We start from the raw sequence: 23,147 nt of genomic DNA, 5'->3' as shown, positions 1-23,147 counted from the left end.
TCCTTGACCTCTTGGGCCTTCCAAAGCTGTAAGAGAACACTTTCATCATGTTCATTTCCTCACACAACAGGAGCCCAGCATGTGTTGGGAGAGAAGCCAAGCCAGGGTTGTTTTTTGGTCATTTGGAGCTCAATGCAAATTTTGTGTTTATCTTAATGAGCCGAAGTTTAAGAGATATTCCTAGATCATTTCCAGATTATTCCAGACAAGGAGATCCATTTGCACTCTATTATATTGACATAAAATATGAACGCAGAGATACCTCCCAAGAATGAAACAAGACAGCTGAAATGTTAAGGAGAAATTGAACAACAAACATTAGCAGTGGGAGGGAATGTGGAACAAAATGGAATTGTAGACAATTTAAGCATTGAATGGTAAATTTATTATTGCTGTTTTGGTTTTCCTGAATAGGGAAGGGCCATAGCTCAGTCCAGAGCATGTTGTGGCATTGCATATAGAAGGCTGTGGGACTGGTGGCCCATTAAAAGTTGTGGGACTACAACTTCCATCATCCCTGACCATTGGGCTAATCTGGGCTGATTTAAAGGGAGTTATAATCTGACAACATCTAGGAGGGCCATAGATAATCCATATCTGTTCTAGTTAGTTACCAACAGATTTTCGTTACTAACAGTTGCTTATTTTACTTATTCAATATCTGCACACCTCTCCATAGCAAAGTTATCTGGGGAGTGCGTCTAGGCAAAATGTAAACAGCCTCTCTCCATTCAGAGAATGTGTGCAGAAGACTTCATATTTTCACAGTTACCGTTCTTAGATCTTCTCTTCGGAGTTTCTGTGTCGCATGCCAGCTTTGCTTTCACATAGCACATGCTTCACAAGACATGGTTTTTTTCCCCCACTACATCAGTTATCCATCAGCATATTTGGTCTTATTTTTCTACATTCCAAGCAGGGCCAGCCCAATACAGTTTGCTGCCTGAGACAAAACACAAGATGGCATCTCCTCCCTGGTTCCATGTACGGAAGGCATCCAGCCTGGCAGCTGACTCTGTCTGGAGACGGAGCAGCATCTTCTACCATGCCCAAAGAGCAACAAGGTAGAGCACACACATGGCAGCCCTCCAACGCCCTTCTGGATCTCTCTTCCCACTCCATCTGAGATCTGTTCAAACACAGTGCTTTCCTCTTCCCCAGCCCCATTTTCTCTAACACACACACTGTCTCCTGTTCCCTCCCAATTACCAATTAAAGCCCCATTTTGCATGTCCCCTCCCCGTTCTTCAACCTACCCCCCTTGCCCCATCTGCTCTTCACACCCACCCAGCATCCCACCTTCCCCCTTCTCCTTCTGAAAAGAGCGAGCAAACACAGAAGGGAAGAGGTGCTCACACTAGCCCGTCCGCTTGCCGCGCAGCAAGGCAGCGGCTTAGCGGCACGTCTAGGGGGAGAGAGCGCCATTGTGGGCCAGCTGAGGGGAAATGGTGCAAGCTGTCAACTGAGAGCAGCAACTACAGCTCTGAACAAGGGCCTCCTTTTCCTCGCCGCCTCAGCCTTCTGCTTTTCACAATCCCCCTTTTAGTCACGGTTGCCTGCTTGCTCTCCCCACCCTCTATTTACCTTATTTCAAGATTTGAAAGGGGGAGGGGGAAAGGTGCCGGTACTGCGTACCATTCAATAGCACCAGAAAAAAAGCACTGTTTCCACACAATATGAGAATCAGGCCTTTAGTGTTTTGACCCCCCTACCCTTTGGAATACCCTCTCCTGAAGGTGCCTCATGAAGACTCTCATCTGCTAACAAGACTTTCAAGCAGAGAACGTTCACAGTCTGTGTCTGCATTGGAATTGTTTTTAAGATGTCTTTAGTGTTTCATCAGCTGTTGTTTGTCACCCTGGGAGGAAGGGTGGGATATACATTTAACAAACAAATAAACAAACAAACAAATCTCCATTTCATTATTGGGGGTGTTGTGGCAGCGGGGAGCTTGGCAGAAGCCTGCTGATAAGGCTCTGTCTCTCATCACAGTGTCAAGGCTCAAGGCAGACTCTCATTTCATTTTGCAGCAGAGGAAAATAATACGGAAACCTTTGCCACGCATGTGTTGATTCCATCTGGCCCAATAACCACGCTGTGGTTTGCACCTTATCAGGAAAAGACGGTCTCCTCATGATTTTGAAGCTTAAGAACAGATGGAAGTGAAAACAGAAAGCTGGCTGGGAATGGCTCAGGGGAGTGTATTAAAAACACACTAATGAGCACAGCCAAATGACAGCGACATATTGTGAAAACCGAGATGGAGGCAGACGAGATGGAACAGTTGAGAGGCCAACTCGTAATCACGTTAATGCATAGTACACACCAGGGAGGGGGCAGCCTTTTCCATGTTGGTTTTCGGCAACATCCTCCTATTTTGAGCACCTGTGATGGCCTGCCATGAGTCCAGTACAGTACTGCACACAACCAACTGTTACTGCATACATGGAGACACAGGAAACCAGCAGAGACTAGGCTTTTCCTAAGGCTGCAAAACACTGAGGTCATTGTGAGGTGCCTGCATGTTTTCCCCTGCAGAGCATAAAGCACTTTCTTGGGGCAAAATAAGTATGATACTAAATGATAAGTAGCAGGGTTGTGCATGGGCTCCCACCCCAATGACTTCTGTCTAATGAAAGAGCTGGCATAGCTTCCCTTGCATGTGAATGTTGCATGATAGACTTCCACAGGGGATGGGAAACATCCTAAAGAGCCCCCCCCCCTCCTTCCAAGGACCCAGTTAGCACCACTTTTTGCTGAGATAAGCTCCATGCCTTTTAATTGCTGGCTTTGTTCAGCAGCCAAGTCAGTTCAGGCGTTGCCTCCTGCCTCCCACTATCTTTATATCTTCAAAAGAGGACTGGACAAATTCATGGAGGACAAGGCTACCAGCTTCAATGGCTGTGTTCCACCTCCACTGCCTGACACAGTATGCCCCTGAATAGCAGTTGCTGGGAATCACAGGCAAGAAGAGTGCTGTTGTGCTCAGGTTCTGCTTGCAGGATCTAGTTGGCCACTGTGAGAAGAGGAGGCTGGACTATATAGGCCATTGGCTTGACCCAACAGGCTCGTCTTCTGTTCTTATGTTTGCATTCTAGGAAAAGCTGCTGAAGTTGAATTTCTGCCTGTCACTCACACAGGAAAAATAGTTACAGTGGTACCTCGGGTCAAGAACTTAATTCATTCTGGAGGTCCGTTCTTAACCTGTTCTTAACCTGAAACTGTTCTTAACCTGAAGCACCACTTTAGCTAATGGGGCTTCCCACTGCCGCCGCACAATTTCTGTTCTCATCCTGAAGTAAAGTTCTTAACCCAAGGTACTATTTCTGGGTTAGCAGAGTCTGTAACCTGAAGCGTCTGTAACCTGAAGCATCTGTAACCCGAGGTACCACTGTACAAGTGGCAATCTTTCCATAACTTGGCATCCTGCACATGTATAATTGATGCCACCCTCTCCTAGGTGGTGTATTTAAATTCCTTGATGTGGTTAATAGCCACGCAACTAATGTACTGTAACATGCTGTTAAGCCCATCAGCTGCAGAGGGCTACAAGTAGTTTGTATTGTGATGGCAGGAAGCGAGAGAGAGAAATAAAATATGCCCACCTTGCCTGTGGACTTGACTCCTTTCCAGATGCAGAAGTAGCAGATGATCCAGGCCAGCAGGAGACAGAGAGCCAGTTCCCACCGCACACCTCCCAAGTGCTCTATGCCGTCAGAAATGTTGAGTACTCTCCTCCTGCGGAAGAAACAGACCCTGGCTTGATTTCTTCTGGGTACACTTTGTAACATCTCCCAGCCTGGCCACTTTCCCCAGAATATACTGTTTTGCACATGGTGCCCCCTCGCAATGTCGTGGAGGGTTTCCATGGGAACCTCAGGAGGAGCTGGACCACTCCAAGCCATGTTGCGGCCTGAGGCAAATAGCCTCAGCCCCACACCTGCCAGGTCAAAATGAAGAGCAATACTCAAGGCCAGTCAAGTTATTTTGTCGCCCAAGTCAAAAGTCATAATCCCACTAGATTATGGAACCCCAACCCGATGTTTTGGTAGCCTGCAAACTTACAGAAATTTAACCTATTCTAGCAAGTCCCCATACTGATCATCAGGGTTTCTGAGGAGGGGGTGAACCTAGAGCACACCTGCATGCCCAGTACATGCTCTGCCCACACACACTGTCCTTTTTGACTGGTTTGGAGCCCTGGTCAATTCTGACTTTGCACAGCTGCAGGTGACAGCAAGCAAGTAAATGGAGCAGTTCCCTCTTCATGCATCCATTAAGGAATTCATTGTCATATGCTTCAAAACAAGGGCATATATACGTGATAGCTCTTTGTTTGTTGATGAAGGGCAGGAGTGGGGGGGTGGTTCTGGCCCGGTGGCCCAGAACGTTATCTCCTGCCACCCCACAGGTCAATTTTGACAGGTGGGCAGGGCCACGAACCTGACAAACATCTGATGTCATGATGAGTTGAAACACATTTTCTCCCCAAAGAAGCCACACTCTTACAGTGCTCCTTTGTGGGTTTTTGTGTTGGGTGTTTGAATAACCTCCAAGTATTTGACGCAGAGAGTTGATTTCAGAAAGGAAGACGCAAGGGCGGTTTCTATGGAAATGACCTAATTGTCCTCTCTGGTAAAGGAGTGCAGAGGTGTAAATGCATGTGTGGAGGAAAAACAGGATTAGATTACGAAAAAGCGCCACTCCTGCACTGCTTCTGAAACCAGACAGGTGCCATGTGCTCACTGTGCTGGAGTGTACATTATGCGCTCCTGAGTCATTTCCAGTGCCAGCCCTCTCCTGACACCTCCTTTACTGCTTCTTCCATTTTATATACAAATCTATATTTATGTATTTGTACAATCGATCTATGAGAAGGCAGCGAACAACCATTATTGCTTTTGTGCCTGGAATCAGGAGGAGGGGGTTCATTGTTGGGTAGGTACAAAGGTGCAGACATACATCCTACAGGTAAGGTATGCATTGAAATTTGCATAGTTCATTTTTAAAATATGCAAAAGATGAGGAATAGACAAGAAACCTAAGGCCAGATTTACGCTCTGCTTTGTGCAGAACTTAACTGATTTAAATCACAAATTAAGAGTTAAGGTGCTCAGAGACCAAGATTCCATTCCCACAGTTCATGCTTTTCTCAGGTAGCAATGCGAGCTATTGAGATCTTTAGACTTTGCACGTCCAACAGAAGAACACTCCTGCGGCTGGTGGTTGGTCATAGCTGCGGAAACCGAACCTGAAAATGGAGGAATCTTCACTTACTCCCAAAACTCTATAACAGGAGAGGTGGCATTTTCGGCCGACACATTTAGCGAAGTGTTAGTCTTCTGGAATTCCACACAGTTCTCTGTAAGACAGGCCCAAGTGACAGAAACTGAAAACATACAATTGGAAGACATCCCCACAAAATGCAACTAATCCACTTTCCTAAAAAAAAGGGGGGGGGAGACCAGGAATAAAACTTCAGAACTCAATAGGATGCTCAGGAAAGAAAGAGTCTGTGTCACATGAGGCTAGGATCCTACAGAGAGCAGGCCTGGGATCAGTATCCAGCAAAGTGGGGCCCATCTACCACTGAAGCACTTCTGGGAAGCGATGAGGATGGTGAGCACGTGGTGAGGTGCTCAACACCAGCATCATGCCGAACCCACTGACCTCAAAGTTTGGCGCCAAACCTGATTGAGATAGCTGTTCATGAGTGTGACTGGGCATCCAAGCCTATATGTGTATGAAAAGGATGAGGCAAGTTCTTTCCTAGACAAGACTGGCTACTCTTGATTGACTGGCCACTACACCAGTGTGATGTAGTGGTTAAGAGCGGTAGACTCATAATCTGGTGAACCGGGTTCGCGTCTCCGCTTCTCCACATGCAGCTGCTGGGTGACCTTGGGCTAGTCACACTTATGTGAAGTCTCCCAGCCCCACTCACCTCACAGAGTGTTTGTTGTGGGGGAGGAAGGGAAAGGAGAATGTTAGCTGCTTTGAGACTTCTTCAGGTAGTAATCAAGCAGGATATCAAATTCTTCTTCTTCTTCTTCTTCTTCTTCTTCTTCTTCTTCTTCTTCTTCTTCCAGAGCCCATGAAGTTCAGGACTGAACAGCTCAAGACTACAGCTAGTTCAGAGGTGGTTTCCCCTCTCCCTCCCCCCCCCCCCATGATACCAATCCTGTATCCATGTCCATATGATACCAATCCTGTATCCATGTCCATATGTAATGGAGAGAAGGCAAGACAAGGCAGCCTGTACTGCCTTGCCAAAGGTGGGCAGAAGTTTGTTTGTGTTTAGTGCACACAGAGGGCATATGCTGGGTTGGCCTCCTACAGGGAAGGAGGGGCAGAAGAGTAAGAACGTGGCCATGTGGATCTCCCTGGACAGGGAGTTCCAAAGGGTTGAAGCTGCGACGGAAAATGAAATACTGTAGATGGTTATTGCTAGCGGGGCGGGGGGTCAGTACAAAGTAATACTAAGCATCTTGCAGAACAGCAAGGGAGGGACTCCAGATTACCTGTGTTCCACTCATGATCACAGCTGCCCCATGGAAGGTCTATGGTGAATGAGCTGAAGAGGTAAAACAAGGCCCAGGCCAGAACAATAATGTAATAGAAATTAAGTAGTACAACAATCACCTGGGAAGCATAACCAATTCCTGCAGAGTGAACAAAAGAAACAGGGAGGGGATTTTAAGAAAATTAATTGGAGTAATAAAGCCAGGGTGGTTTTGTTTTTTCAGGGTTGAACCTACATTTGGGGTGCCCCGAAGCTTGAACTGTTATGGGCCCCCCTTTGCAACCAGCAAGGAGGTCTCGTTAACCATTCGGTTATCTTCTTCAGTGGGGTTGTTCCACGACAGATCGCCACAATTATTTTAATAATAGTAATAATAATGACTACGACATCTCAGATCTTGATTAAAATTGCTATACTGGATTATCTCACATGTCAAATTCACTGCAGTAAATAAATATTTCCCATGCCTTGTCGTTTTCAAGTTCTTGGGAGGGGGTGAGAATTAGGGAAATGTTATATACATGCATGAATTAAGTTGCCTCTGGGGCCCCTCTGGGGTTATAGGCTCTGAAACTTAAGATTCTTAAATTTCATAGTAGATTTGCCCTGGGTTGCATCCCAGTGGTGGGCAAGCCACCAGTGGTTTCTATACACAAACACAAGCGCGCACACTTACGCACCATATAACACCCGTCTCTATTCTCCTTCCATGCAAACAAAGGGTTCAAGCGTTCATTCCAGCCAGGCAAAGGAGTGTCTGGCCCCTTGGGGTGGTGTGTGGCCTGAGGAGAGGCCTGAGGGAGAAATTAAATCCTCTGGAGGACTGCACTTGGCCCCCAGGACTTGAAGTTCCCTTTGCTAAAGTCAGCTGGCTATCAGTTGTTGACTGCAATGAAACAACTGCTTTTGTTGACATGGGCAAGAAATTCCAGCAGCCCTTTGCTTACGATGTTACAGCGAACAATGAACTCCATCCACTTCTACCTACCTGAGCTAACTGCCAGGCTGTGATTAACACAGTAATTTGTCCTGGAATGAAGCAGAAATAAATCAAGAGTCCCTAATGACCCAGGAACCTTTTAGCCTCAACTTTCCATTTGATCCAGATTCTGAGTAACCTTAAAATCATGCAAACATCTGATCAGAAAGTGAAGTGTTCCATTATACTAGAACTTGGGGAAGGGGGTGTCATCCACTGAATCTGAAGGATATGGAATTCAGAACAGGCTATTTGCCATGCTGGCTGAGGCTGATTGGAGACGCCTGCCCTAATCCATAATTTTCATATAATCCCCATAGGGCATGAATTCTCATTGCAGGATACATCAACTTTTCTTTCCCATTTTCTCAAGTGCTCCATTCAACATTCTGGGTGTTCCTTTCATTCACCATGTCTTCCCCTTGGTTTAATTTCCACTTAACTTTTTTAATTTTCCCTGCACCTGTTTATGCACTGTACATTTCCTAGGTGTCATATATTTTAGAATCTTATAATTCTACAGGAAAACAAGTAGAGGCTCCCCCTTTTCTCTGTTACTTTACACTAGTTCCAAAGTGTGCCTTATGTCTTAGTTTTGGCACGGCAGCCCTTGTTGGAGGAACTGGGCATGAGGAAGGTGTTAATTTCCTACATGAGCACAAATCACCCTATATATTAGAAAAGGCCAGAGGTGCAAGGCCAGCCAAGCCAGTTGCTATGGCAATGGCCCAGGGTCGTCTATGCAAGGGATTGATGCATGCCAGCTCATCTGTGCCAGGGTGTGTTGTGTGTCCGGGTCAGTCTTGTGAAGGGAGTCGGTGTTACGTCTTGAATTGCTGGAGCAACAGATATGCTTTGTACTTGTATGTGTCTGTAGCTGTATATGCTACATCCTGTATATATATTTCTCAGCATCTAGAACTGTATTACTGAAGCTTTATCTTCTGCAGCAGTAGACTATTTGGGGCTCTAAGCTGCTTCTGTGTGGTGACTGGACCTGGAGGCAACTTCCGCTGTGTGGGTATTTCATCTCAGATTCCCAACAGACCTTACCCCAGCCGGAAGAGAGTGAGGGAATCTTTGATTTAAAACAAACATAAAAACATCAAAAGTAGACATAAGCATGCATTTTACAGAGCAAAACAAAAAAAGAAGAAGGAAGATCTTTGATTAGCACCCACCCCATGCTGATTGGCACGGCATTTATACAATTTCCCCCAACCTGGTAGATCCTTTCTTGTAATCAGTAAACATCCTCATTTAACATTTTCTTTCAGCTAATGTGCAACCTGAGCTTCTGTTTTCCCTTTTCATCATGTTAATTTTCCTCTTTTATAAAAATTGAGATTCCTGCGGTCACCTCAGCCATACTGTGTTGCCTCCACAACAGTGATCTTTGTCACAACTGAGGGGCATTTGCATTTTCCACTGACAGGTATCACTCTCAAGCTTCAAGAAGCAGCAGTGCTGCTGTTGCAAGAGACACAGTCGTTTAAAACCCAAAATAGTGCCGATGCACGATGATCTGATGCTAATGCTACAGCCAACATCCAAAACTGGGCAAATGTTGACACCTGCATGTGAATGCTGACACCCCCAGCTGAATCTTGTGGGTGTGCAGGGAGGCAAAGGATTTACCTGTTCACATTCTGTCTGTCCATCAGACATATTATTTACTTGAGCGTGGCCTCTGATTCATGCTAGCGCCCTCCACCCCACCTGCCACAGAGCATAAAGATTTTCACGTGATACAAACTGTATGGAAATGTTATGCAAATATGTGCCCCCTTTTGGAAGCCAGGCAGAGGGTCCAATCCACGTGTAAGTGTACCGGGCCCAGAAAATCCCGTTGATGCCCTGTGTAAGATAGCTCCTTTAGTGCAAAAGGTGGTACAGACTTTCTAGCAAACAAGCTGGCCCCATCATACCCAACTCACCTTCAAAGAGAGGGCAAAGCCTCCGCCAGGAAGTGACACCTCCCTGGCTGGTGTACTGCCCAAGTGCTGTCTCCAGGAAGAATACTGGGATCCCGCAGGTGAAAAGGAAGATGAGGTAGGGGATGAAGAAGGCACCTACAGGTTCAGAAACACATGGAGGTGTTAGATGCTCAGGCTTTCAAAACAGGAAGCTATGGTGATGACAAAGAGCCAAGTGGGGAGGGACATTTATTTATTTATTTATGTGTTTATTTATTTATTTCTGCAAATGTTCATGTTTTTCTTGTTCATTTGTTATATTGAGAAAACCAAACTGAATTATTATTATTATTATTATTATTATTATTATTATTTTAAAAGATATGTTTGCTAACCACACAACAGAAGTAGTTTGACCCTCAGAGGTGTTTGAAGATCATCCCTTGGGTTTGGGCCAGCCAATAGCAATACACTTCTCCGGGATTCTGCCAGCAAAATGTTGAGCTTGTGGGCACATTGACCCAATGGCCCAGTGAGCAGGTTTAGCATGGTTTTTAGAAAGAAAGCTCAGACTACAACAAATATGGTTTTGAATACTTCATGCCAGAACAAGAAGGTTCAAGCCTTTGATCAGGATGAGACAAATGCAACTTTGATTATATTTGATCACAGACAAATTGCATTTTAAAAAATGAGTTTACTAACATCACAGAGTCAGCTGTGGAACAAAAACACTGTCTAACTTAACCCTCTGCACAAAGCAAGCCTATCAGTTCATTAGTCTTAAGAGCCCAAATGAATATGCTCCCAACTATTCTCCACAATATTTTGCTCCGCGAACTTTGAACATATTGAAGATATTCTTGGAATACTCTTATCGTTTGCCAGATACTTACTCAGGATTGGAAATCTATATTTTACATACAATATTCGCTTCACTATTTGATACCAGGATAATGTTTGATACTTGATACAACATGGTATTCCGTACTAAACAGTGCTCGACTGCTGCCACGCAAGGATATCTTGTAAGTTATTTTTTACAGCTGACATGCAACCATAGTTAATATTAGATAGCATTCAGTAGTTGTCATGTAATATCAAATGGTGTTAATATTTGATGCTGGCCCAGCATTAAAGCAGTCAAAAGATGCTTATCGCAGTAGCACCAATCTATTCAGCAACATTCAAACTGGTGGCCCCTTGTGACATATGGGGCAGTATCCAACAAACACATCCCATCAACGCAAGGATTTCTGCAACAGGACTCCCCCCTCCTCTCCTTCCCACTCCATGTCCTCCCCAAATCTAGTCTGGAGGGTTGGAGGCATGAACGGGGAGGCGGGCCAAGTCCCATTGAGCAAGCAGAATTTTTTGCACTGATGGGATGCACTACTCAACGCTACTGTAGATACAACCCATGACTAACATTTTGACTGAAAAGGGAAGGAATTAAAGCAATTCTAATGCCTTTTGTGTCCAGGTTTGGACAGATGCAGACTCTGCTCCTTGGAGTTAATTGCTAGCCACTTCCAACACCTCCATGGGTTCCAGGATCAAGCCAATATTTAACTGACTGGAAAATCACAATTAACTTTAATTTGCTCCGAAATCCCTTTAACGGTTCCAGCTCTTAGCAGGCTGGACTGGGCTCCCTGCCCTTTGACTGAAGTCCACACCAAGCTGGTATGGCAGGAGGCTGTGCCTGCTATGGAAGCAATGAGCTTTCAGACCCTGGGGGTAGAGGGAGGTGAGATCACTCCTCTGGTTGCCTTCCTCTGTTCCTAGCCAATAGTAAAGGAGGATGCTTTACTAAGCCTGACAGCAGAAACTGGGCTGGTGTCCTTCATGCTTTTCATTGCTTTTTTTGTGTGCTAAAAGGGCATGTACCTTTCAGTTTAGTCAAGAATACCAGCTGAAAGATTATTCCTTTTTCTTGCTGAAAGAGAAATCCAGGGTCCAATTAAAACATGATGCCAGGTCATATTTTAAAGGAACAAGGAATGGAACCAATAGCGAGATCCACATGTATGTCGAGTTTGAACTGAGTGTCCGTGGTGGCTGGTATCAATGGAGCTGGGAGGTAGAAGGCAGGGAGACTAGGGCCACATTCAACACCATACATTTAAAGCAGCATTATATGAAAGGGAGGTTTGCTACTTACTTACTTATTTATTTAATAAAATTTATATACCACTTGACTGTAAAAAAAAGAAAGAAAACTCCTCAGAGTGGTTGAGTGGATAGGAACATCCATCATCAGTATTCAATTACAGTATTGCTACCAGTATATATTTATTTCTATTGTATTGATTTCCAATTTGTATTGATGGTTGCATTGTATATTTTTGTAATAATTGCTTTGGTTTGGTTTAATTTGTTGTACATCACCATACCCCAAAAGTGTCCTGGAAAAATCAAGACACCCCGTGGTTTTTCTTTTGTCGCGAGAGAATGTTGGCCATTTTGGATGCCATGATCTCACGCAATTGCACACCACAATTATTTCCTGAGGCTGTGATCTTGTGCTGTGACCCCAAAATATACATTTTAGAGCACCATGCCTGAAAAAAGCTCTTTTTCAGGGGGCGGGATTGTGGTGCAAAACCACACGAGATCAAGACATCCAAAACGGCCAACATTCTCTAGAGAAAAAAAAGGAAGATGGCGTCTAGGAATATTGTGTCTTGGATTTTGCCACCAAGGTGTTAGAGGGTATGCATCACCAAGAGAAATGTTATATATTAAGCAGTATAAAAATGGTTTAAAATAAATATTGAAATCATCCTGGACCATTGGCCATCGTAGTGGGGTTGATGGGAGTTAGCGCAGTTGATAGTCAAGCAACATCTGAAGTGCACCATGTTGCCTGTTCCTGAAGTAACAATGGGGCTTCTTAATAAACATGCATAGGGTTGTTGGCGAACCCAAGTTTAGGAACATTCCAGCCTCACAAAAATAAAAACAAGCCTCCCCTCTAATCCCTCCTCAAAAACAAAATTCTCAAGCAGAAAGAGAAACAAAAAGGAAAGCCGGCATGGAAGTAGCTAATCCCCTTCATGCTGTCAGGGTGGGAAAGCGGTTTAGGTAGGCCTCTAAGGCAAATCCAAAAGATTTCAGACCAGAGTTCATAAATCTACTCACCGATAACTCTTACAAGTACCAAGTCCTTCTAACCTGTTTTTCTACAAGCTTCCAGAAAGTCAGATTAAGTAAATAGTTATCAAACAAAACAAGGAGAACAATTCCTAAATAGGTCTCTAGGTATTTTTTTCCAGAACACATACATAACCCACACGACAGCACAGAGCGTCTCTGTGGCAGATGACTCCTGTTGAGTCTTTTAAAGGAAACGTTATTATAATAGGTTCTTATACTGCAAAAGCCTATAAATTATCTTAACTGAAGAGAAGAACTTCTGTATTCATATTATACAACTCCTCAGATTTAAAATCTTACTAAGACAGTTACTGCACTTTTTACTTCAGTGGAGCTGGTTGAGATGAACACCTATTATCTCCAAACTGCAACTTATCACACCAGTGGTACTAATATAAAGAGAGATGAAAACATTTTCTTGACTTTATTTTTTGTTAACAAAAAAAAGAAAACCATGGGCCCCCTTTTTAGCAGGTATGGCAGCGAATGGTGGCCCTCACTAACCCACCTATATAGTGTTCTCTGGTACATGCTTCCATTGTGAGGGGAAATTTAATTTACTAGCACAAGCATCTTAACACAAGTTTCTGGAAAACTAATTCTCTCGCCCCAACATATTTCGTTTTGTGGATGGTAGTTTCATGTGTGTCTTGTTGTGACATCACTGTGAGACTCATAACAAGTCTCTCCACCCCTTGCCTACATCATTTTGAATGCCCCACAAGGACAGATGGGAGAATCTGTCAATTTCAGTTTCTCTCAGTACCTCATTTTCCCATCTTAAATTCATTTCTCCACCTTCGTGATTTTTTTTAAAAAAGATCTCACGAAAAATTTGTCAGCATTGTAGTGTGAATTTCTTCCAGTATAGAAATTTGTATGAAACTTCCCCTAAAATACACATTTTTACAAATAATTTCCCCCCTAATCCTGCACATGCTTATAGGTTGTTTTCACAAATATATACATTTTATGCACATTTTATCCTAGTATGTGCCTGGCAAAATTTGGATAAGCGTGGATCTTGCTGTGTTTGGGCTTGCACGTTCTTTCAGAAAGTCTGGGTTAGGTAGGTTCTCCTTTAAATGTGTCCTGAATCAAATTTCTCCCTCATCCTTACCCACAAGTAAACAAGTGTGTGTCTGAGAGAGAGAGAGCTTTGTAAGGACAGAGTAAAAGAAGCCATCTCCTTGGCAACTCTCTTCATTACATCTTAGGACTATGCACCATGTGAGGCAAAATTGTAATGTTATGGAAAGGAGTCATGCTGTCCTCTCATTCCAAAAGGTGGGTAAGGGAAGGAGGAAAGCCCTGCCTTTAGTGGGAACACAGAATAATTTCTTCCTTCATGCAAGGAACTATTTCTACTAATTTGACTAGTTGGGGCTCCCAGCAGAGGAAGGGAGGAGGAGAGAGGAACCAGTGCTTCAAAGCCATGCCTGTCTTCCTTACTTTTGGGGGTCATTTTTGGGATGCTAACCCATTACAGACTGTAAGGCTACCAGATTTTTTTCGATGAATCTAGAGACGCTTTTCAACTTCAATGGATTTTGTATGGGGACTGATTTGTAAATCCGGGGACTGTCCCCAGGAAACGGGGACGTCTGGTAACCTTATTACAGAGCCATAATGTTATAGCCAGGTTTTTAGTCCCTCTTCCCTCAATATAGCAAACACTCCGCCTGGCTTTCCAGGCTCTTGTTAAGATTAGTGAGATTGGTTTTTTTTACAATAAAAGTCCTGTAGCAGCTTAAAGACTAGCTAATTTGTTATGGCATGAGCTTTCGTAGACACACATTCACTTCAGATGCATGAGGGATTGTTCTCTATGGACATTTGTGAGTGAGAGAGACGGACATATGGACACAGCGTAGAGCAAAAAGCAGTAGGAGAAAATGGCCATGGAATGCAGAATGTGCCTTCTGAAACAGATCAATTCAAGCCTGGAAAATAAGTACGGCAACCATTTCAGCATTACAAAGCAGTCACCCTAGACTCGCTTTGTAAATTAAGCATCCATAGAGGGACAGGAAGCCAGTAGCCATGTTTGGACAATCAAAACCAGGCTCCATAAATACTAATGAGTTCTGGGCACACAGGTGCAGCCCTTTCGCTTCTTTTGCATGAGTGAAGAAAGAAGCCATGAAGCCACAGTTAAGTCTGTTACATGCAGACTGGGACACAGGGGCGCCAGCTAGGGGAAGCCCTCAATATCCCGCCATGATGTGCGCATGCCGTGCACCGTGCTTGCATCACGGCGCAAGCCGCGTGGCGTGCACACATGACATGAGCAAAAGCAAACCAATAACTCCTCTCCCACAAACACATTTAAAAGGCCACAGAAGAAGAGTAAGAAGAGTTTGGATTTGATATCCCGCCTTTCACTCCCCTTAAGGAGTCACAAAGTGGCTAACATTCTCCTTTCCCTTCCTCCCCCACAACAAACACTCTGTGAGGTGAGTGGGGCTGAGAGACTTCAGAGAAGTGTGACTGGCCCAAGGTCACCCAGCAGCTGCATGTGGAGGAGCGGAGACGCGAACCCGGTTCCCCAGATTACAAGTCCACTGCTCTTAACCACTACACCACACATGTTAATCAGCATAAGCTTTGGTTGGAAAGGAACGTATGGATGATATTCAATGCTAGTCCTTATTCAAAGTAGGCCCACTGAAATAAATAAACATGACTAACTTAGGTTCATCCATTTCAATGGGTCTACTCTGAGTAGGACTTGGTTGAATTCAACTTTGTCCATTTTGTTTCTGCTTGTAGGGTTAATAGCTGCTCTCTTTTTTTCCTTTCCCCCTTTTTTTTATTAAAGATTTTTTGGTTTACAAAGGTATGCACAATGTCTCTTTTTTCAAGTTACATTTTCCATAGGTCAGTTTCATTTGTTGAGACATTAGGGTTACATTAGGAAGAAAAAGGGGGAAGAGGTGGAGGGGGCCATGGTGGGTGGGAGTGGGGTTGGGAGGCGATGTTTCTATTTTACTTAATGTATGTGTGGGGTTTTTTGTCAGTGTCATTTGTACAGGTTCTTTTTGCTATTCACTTGTGTTCCTTTGGTGGTGAGAGAAATTGGGGTTGGCCTAGGGTGTGATTGCTTGTTTGTGACTGGCTGTGGTGAACTTTGTTTTCATGTGTGAGTGAGGTGGGTGGGTGTTTTGGATCAGGTTAGCCATATTGATTCGTATGCTGTTGGTGGATTCTTGTCGTTGTCTTGTTGGGCTGTGTATGTGATAAAGGGGAGCCATACCGGGGTGAAGGCATCTTCTTCTATTTTTATTATTGTGTCAGTTTCAGTTTATTGGTTAATTTTTCTAGTAGGGCTGTTTCCCATACTGTTTGATACCATTGATCCATGCTTACTCCTGACAGGTCTCTCCAGTGTCTGGTTATGATGTTTCTGGTTGCTGGGAGTAGGTGGGTTATGAGTTCTTTGTGATGTGAGTGGGCATTATTGTCTTGGAAGATGTTCAGCAGGGCCAGTTCTGGGGTGATTTCTAATACAGTGGTACCTCGGGTTAAAAACTTAATTCGTTCCGGAGATCCGTTCTTAACCTGAAACTGTTCTTAACCTGAGGTACCACTTTAGCTAATGGGGCCTCCTGCTGCCGCTGCGCCACCACCGTGCGATTTCTGTTCTCATCCTGAAGTAAAGTTCTTAACCCGAGGTACTATTTCTAGGTTAGCGGAGTCTGTAACCTGAAGAGTCTGTAACCTGAAGCATCTGTAACCCGAGGTACCACTGTACTTGCTTAGTTATTTTACATATTTTTCGTATGGCTGTTGTCCAGAATAGTTGGATTTGGGGGCATTTCCACCACATGTGGAAGTATGTGCCTGTGGAGGTGCACCCTCTCCAGCATTTTGGTGAGGTTCCTGGGTGAATTAGCGCTAATTTCCTTGGTGTTAGGTACCACCTATAGGTAAGTTTCAGAGTAAGTTATTTTCTTTTCATTGATATGGATTTCAAGGGGGAGTTAGACCACATTCTGGTCCACTAAGTGGGGTTAATCTCAGAGCCTATGTTGTCCTCCCATTGTTTTTTGATTACGTCTAGGGGGTTCATGAGATTTTGGAGTAGCATTTTGTATATTGCGGATACCACCCCTTTGCCGTGTCCCTTTGTTGTTAGGAGGAGGTTTTCGAAGGTTGTCAGGGACTTAGTTGCTGCTGATTTTACTACTGGATTGTTTAAGAGGGCATGTAATTGGTGATGGGTGTCTTCTAGTTTGTCTTGTGTTTCTTGTGTTGACAAGGGTTTGTTATTTTTATAGAGGTCTGTTAAGCGATCTAGGCCTTTGGTTTGCCAGGTTTTTATCTGGAGGTTTTGTGCTGCGTGACGGAATAATGGGTGGTGTGCCAGGGGAATTAGCGGGGATGGGGTTGGGGTTAGTTTGCTTATTTCTGCTTTCCACGCTTTAAGCATGGTTTTTTTGATGAGGTGGGAGTGGAAAATGACACGGTAAGGAAAGTTCACCAAGAACCTCAGCACCATTGCTTCAGTTAAAAAAAAAAAGGCCTTTATAGTTGCATGAATATTTATTTATTTGTTCTTTTTAGTAATGTCAGGAGATCTCATGTTGTGTGTGCTTTTACACTTAGCTCGCAAGGACACAAACAGTTTTCGGGAGAAGTCGCTGGCTGCATCCTAAGTCCCCCACACACACCTTGTACTGGGGTTTGAAGAGGAAGCTCTTAGGTGGTTTTGTGCAAGTTCCTCTTTCTCTCTCAAACTAACCTACCACAAAAGGGTGCTGTGAAGATAAATGGCATAAACTTTGCAAAACATTTCGTACGCTGAAAAAGCCTGGCACTTGGCTTGCTTCGGCTGGCATTATTGATTCCCTCCCACCCATCCCCCATGGTATGCAACTGCAGGGCACATACCTGAGTGTTCAGGTTCTCTTGTGATCAATGGGAAAGTGACACAGTTGAGACATCTAGCAGATGCAATGTAAATGTTCACAGTTGAGACATCTAGCAGATGCAATGTAAGTGTTCAGGTTCTCTTGTGATCAATGGGAAAGTGACACAGTTGAGACATCTAGCAGATGCAATGTAAATTTGCTAGGCAAGAGCTGCACTTACCACCACCATTCTTGTAGCAGAGATAAGGGAACCGCCAGACGTTCCCCAAGCCGATGATTTCTCCTGCTACAGAGAGCACATATTCCATTTTGTTGTTCCAGTGGTCGCGTTCTAGTGTTTGATCTCTTGCTTCTTGCTTCTTCTTCTTCTTCTTCTCCCCAGAGGCTTGTGCAGGTATTTCTCCATTGATCACTGCCCCGGGGACTCTGTAATCCATCCCACCTTCAAAAGGTCAGTGTCGCCTTTCGCCCCTCCACTGTTATGCTTACAACAATCAAATTCTCAAGCTGGAGGAAAAGTGAGAGACAAACTCAGGGACACGCTCAAAAGTTCACACCACAGCTTCCTTGCTTACAACAGCTGGATATGTTGACATTCCAAGTGCACAAGATGTACCCATAGACTTTACTGAGGCAGGAGGTATTTACTTTGGATTAGAAGAACAGTGTCAGCTTAATTTTTAAATGATTCATCTCAAAATGTTCTGGTTCCTCACAGAGTATCCTTTCAGTAAGCATTCGCCGATGTTTTGTACACCACCAGGTATTTTGTTTATTTACATCCCCTTTCATTTTAATTTATTTCACTTGTGAAAACAATTCCGTGGAGATATTGCAATCCTGTTTACTTTTACGAAAGTGTGCCTAGAAGCACTGGGCTCAGACATGTTTTGGGCCATGTTTGCTCCTGTCACTGGCCCATCACATCCTCCCAAACCCATAGAAATAGCCCTATGGTCCCCCTTCAAGAAAATGGTATTCACATTTGCCATGGAGCATCAGTGCAATATCCTTCACAACCTGGGGCCGGGATACCTGAACAATTGCTGACCACCAGCTGGATGTTCCTGTGATCTGTGTCAGGGATGGAGAACCTGCAGCTAGATTGGTGACTGGGAGTGGCTGCTGAGACCACATATCACCAGCCCTGAAAGACCTACATTGACTCCCAGTACATTTCCAAGCACAATTCAAAGTGTTGGTGCTGACCTTTAAAGCCTTAAACAGCCTCGGCCCAGTATACCTGAAGGAGCGTCTCCACCCCCATCGTTCAGCCTGGACACTGAGGTCCAGCTCCGATGGCCTTCTGGTGGTTCCCTCACAGAGAGAAGTGAAGTTACAGGGAACCAGGCAGAAGGCCTTCTCGGTAGTGGCGCCCGCCCTGTGGAACGCCCTCCTATCAGATGTCAAGGAAATAAACAACTTCCTGACTTTTAGAAGACATCTGAAGGCAGCCCTGTTTAGGGAAATTTTTAATGTTTGATGTTTTATCGTGTTTTTAATATTCTGTTGGGAGCCGCCCAGAGTGGTTCGGGAAACCCAGCCAATGGGTGGGATATATTATTATTATTATTATTATTATTATTATTATTATTATTATTCCAGATGTACTCCAGATGAGACTACAACTCCCATAATCGCTGACCATTGCCAATGCTGGCTGTGGCTGACGGGGGTTGAAGAGAATCATTCATTAGGCAGGCCAAGGTTCCCCATTATTTCTGTATATCAGTAGACTCCAATTTTTCCAGAGCTCAGACCCATCCTGTAACTAAGGGGACAGCACCAGTCTTCAGACCAGAGGTGAACCTTACTGATGTTTTTGAAGGGGGGGAGTCTTCTGAGATTTATCCACCTTTAAATCCCAGACCTCTATGCTTTGTTCTCATGGGCAAATATTCTGTCCCCTTATTTTTATTTTAAAAAAACAACTCCCCCCCCCACCTGCAAAAAATGGTGGTGACACTATTTAACTTCTAAATTCTTTTAAACAGAGTATTCCAGGTAGAGCCTGACAAGTAGAGGTGGTAGTGTTTGCTTGTTTACTTTTAAAATTGCACTTTCCGGTTTTTGTCATATTGGCTTTCTGCACTCATCAAAATAAGCCAAACCATGGAATCATAAAATTGTAGAGTCGGCAGGGTCCCTGAGGGTCATCTAGTCCAACCCCCTGCAATGCAGGAAGCTCAACTACAGCATCCCTGATAGGTGGCCATCCAAACCCTGCTTAAAAACCCTCCAATGAAGGAGAGTCCACCACCTTCCAAGGGAGTCCGTTCCACTGTCCAACAGCTCTTACCATCAGAAACATGAACATGACTTTAGATGAATACTAGCCTCAACTGCCTCCCTAAATTCTGGCCTGGCTAAATTACCAGTATTTAAGCAATACAGTTGAAGGTGACTTGTGTTGAAATACATTTTCATTCCCATATTATCTTTCTATACTTAATAGCACTTGGAGTACAACTCCCATCATTCCCAGCCAGCTTAGGCTAATGGTCAGAGATGATGGGAGCTGTAGTCCAACAACATCTGGGGACCTGAGGTTGAAGAACATTGCTCTAGATCAGGATGTCCCAAACTTGGGTCTCCAGCTGTTTCTGGACTACAGTTCCCATCGTCCCTGACCACTGGTCCTGCTGGCTAGAGATGATGGGAGTTGTAGTCCAACAATAGCTGGAGGTCCAAGTTTGGGAAACCCTGCTCTAGATCAGGGGTGGGGAAGCATGTGGCCCTGCAGAGGTTGCTGGACTCCAATTCCCATTGGGCTCAGCTAGCATGGCCAGCAGCCAGGGGTTATGAGAACTGTACTCTAGCAACATCTGGGGGGGGAGAGATGAGCACAAGTTTCCAACCCTTGTCCTGGAGGACATTTTCAGTTAAGCTGGGCAACAGTGAGACCCAGCAGGTCTGACCGCTGCCCCAAACAAATGAAGTGGACAACCCTGAATATGTACCAGAAACCCCTTGCAACAGATTGTGGTTCTGTAGCAGGTAGGCCGTGTTCCCTTGAAAGCAGTGCCGGATTTACTTATAAGCTAAACAGGCTATAGTTTAGGGCCCCACTCTCTAGGCGCCCCCAAAAAAAATTAAAGGAAAAAAAAATGGATGTACATTTCCAAAATATAACAATTATTTGATAAAATACATATTTTGTTATGTGCAAATGGCTTTAGATACCTATTAGGTCCATAGTATATATTCAACACAAAAAACAGCAACAATTTGTTGTTGACAAAGGACAGCTGGACATATAAAGGGCCCCATTACCTTCAGTAGCTCAGGGCCTCATCAAACCTAAACCTGGCCCTGCTTGTAAGACAGGGCCAGAAGGAAGAAAGCTTGTAAACTTCTCCATTGCTTTAGACCAGGGGTGGTCAGAATGGCGTTCTCCAGACATTTTGAGCTACAGCTTTCATCACCCCTGGCCATTGGCTGTGCTGGTTGGGGACAGTGGGATTTAGAGTGCACAACATCTGTAGGACACTTTCTTGGCTACTCTACCTTCGATGCATTGACTGATCCCGAGTGCATCACTGAAAGGAACAGGGTGAGTCCTAAGAAATTAGGCAGTGACAGAGGGCATCGCATGTGCTCTGTAGCATCGTAACTCACATCGCACGAATCTTTAACATTGTTCATTGATCAAGGCAAAGATCTGGCAGCCAAGTGTGTCTGCCATTCTTCTTAAACCAATGGCGCTTTGGGGCCATTAGAGTCCAAGACCAAGTAACTATCAAGGTGGTAACACGGCAGGTGGGGGGGCTTCAGGCTGAGAGAGGGCTGCTTTAGGTGATTGGATGTGGTGGTAAAAGTGGGATGAGGGCTGCAAGGCAGATGAAAGCTTTCGGTGTCTGGCTCTGGGGATTGTTCTAAATAGGGAGGATTCTGAAATAGGGAAAGCTGGTTCCATAATCAGACTTTATTATACAAACCATGCACATTTGTACATCGCTATTAGGCATAAAGCCTTTATTTTGTGGAAGGCTGAAGCAGCACAGGGGATGGAGACTGGATGTGGATCTTTAGAGGCTAGCAAAAGTAGCCGAGCCCAGTAAATCTCTCCAAACATATTAGTTTCTGAAAATTAAGCAGATTCTCTGTTGTGATTAGGTTCTGCCTCCTCTGAACCAGAAATGCCTCTTTCCCTGGAAAAAATATTGACTATGAGACGCTCAGGATGCTGCATTCTGCTCACATATCTGGACATATATTGCCCTTTTATTAAAACATACAATGGATACCAGTGGGAGGCCAAATGCAAGGAAGATCTGGCACATGAGGGATCTGGTGCAAATCCACCTTTTTAAGGCCACTTTGGGCATTATTTCAATAGAAACTGCATACATGTGGTGGAGTAATGAGCCAGTTAAGAATAAGATGAACAACTACAAAGGTCACATCTGCTAAAGTTTTAATAATGCAGTGCGTTCTTCAATCTGAGGTCCCCCAATGTTGCTGGAATACAGTGCCCACCATTCTCAACCACTTTAGCCAATCATCAGGGATGATGGGAGTTGTAGTCCAACAACATCCAGGGAGCCAAGCCAGAAGGACACAGCTTTAATGGGTCTGTAGGAAAGGATATTCCACCTGCTGGGATCCCTACTTCTTTGTAACTTGTAAAAGTAGAGAGTCTTGATCACTTTCCCATTAGTTCACCTTAGCGATGTGCCAACTATTGCACATCATCTCTTAATTTTGTGTTTTTTGGGGGGAGGGGAGTCAGTTTTGAGATCATACTCCAGGGTCCCTTTGGCCCTCTGGATGTTACTAAACTAATACTCCCACCATCCCTGGTCTGCTGGGCTGATTGCATTTGTAGTTCAACAAAATCTGGAGCCCCAAAGGTTCTCCACACCTGCCTCAGGCACAAGACAACCAAGGTGTTTTCTTTTGAAAATGTCTCATTCGGTGCTTTGCCCAGTGAGAGAATGTTCCCATAATCATCATGTACAGCGTATACTTTGCCTCTCCCCCACCTTCCCAATTCAGAATCTTTAATAGTTCACAGTGGTCCAGTTCTCTCTCACACACACACATACACACACACAAACTCACAGTGGCCCAATCATATGCTAACTTCCTTCATGCCACTTCCAGATGCACCTCAAAGGATCTTTGGATCCCGCTCCCTATGGAGAACCGCTCCAGGAAAATAGTGATGGCATCATTCATGTGAAGAGCATCAGCCATTTGTAGGTTACCGTTTTCCTCCACCACCCTGCCTGCCCGTCAAAACCAAATTCTTTGATTCATTCATTCTCTCAGCCAGTTCCTTTTGTGAAGAAAACAAGAGATTCCAATGCACAGGGAGGAATACTACAGCCCAAAGTGCTTTGAAAGCTACACATGAATGCATAGCCAGAAGGAACAAGAAATCATGTTAAATCAGAGGGGCAGGGGGAGGAGAGAAGGAGAAAGAGGTGGGTGCATAAAGATATCTTTGCCACTAAAAATTGTGAGGCAGTCCACACACATGCACACCACACACAAACGCACACAGTCCGCCTGATGACTGCAACACAGCCCGACGCAGCAGAGGAGAAGGTACAAAACTAAGTTGTTACCTTGAAGGAATGAGCTGTCAGGGGTCTGGCTGACTGGGGAACCGTGAAAGCAATAAGAAAAAGGTGCTGGCTATTTAAAGCATGCAAGAAAAAAACCTATTCTGCAATGGTGTAATTCTAGAC

At 44.4% G+C, this 23,147-nt stretch overlaps 1 protein-coding gene across 2 annotated transcripts in view; it reads right to left on the bottom strand.

Moving 5' to 3' along the window:
* The window catches only part of SLC6A13 (solute carrier family 6 member 13), a 43,203-nt gene extending 20,144 nt beyond the window's left edge, over positions 1-23,059 (bottom strand). The window contains exons 1-6 of one of the 2 annotated variants that reach the window (XM_080971603.1): positions 23,025-23,059; positions 17,672-17,958; positions 9,440-9,574; positions 6,522-6,662; positions 5,278-5,362; positions 3,606-3,738 (exon numbers count right to left, since the gene is read on the bottom strand). In XM_080971603.1, coding sequence (XP_080827729.1) covers positions 3,606-3,738; positions 5,278-5,362; positions 6,522-6,662; positions 9,440-9,574; positions 17,672-17,888 — 711 coding nt within the window. In that variant the 5' untranslated portion in view covers positions 17,889-17,958; positions 23,025-23,059. Of the gene's footprint in view, positions 1-3,605; positions 3,739-5,277; positions 5,363-6,521; positions 6,663-9,439; positions 9,575-17,671; positions 17,959-22,503; positions 22,658-23,024 lie in introns of those variants that run through there. The other variant, XM_080971604.1, reaches the window with a different exon arrangement.
* Positions 23,060-23,147: the final 88 nt, after the last annotated feature.

The sequence above is a fragment of the Podarcis pityusensis genome, assembly GCF_964106645.2.
Source record: "Podarcis pityusensis genome assembly, chromosome: 10".
Taxonomy (NCBI): Eukaryota; Metazoa; Chordata; class Lepidosauria; order Squamata; family Lacertidae; genus Podarcis; species Podarcis pityusensis.
Note: the sequence above shows the minus strand (reverse complement) of the source record. Positions and strands in the feature narration are given on the sequence as shown.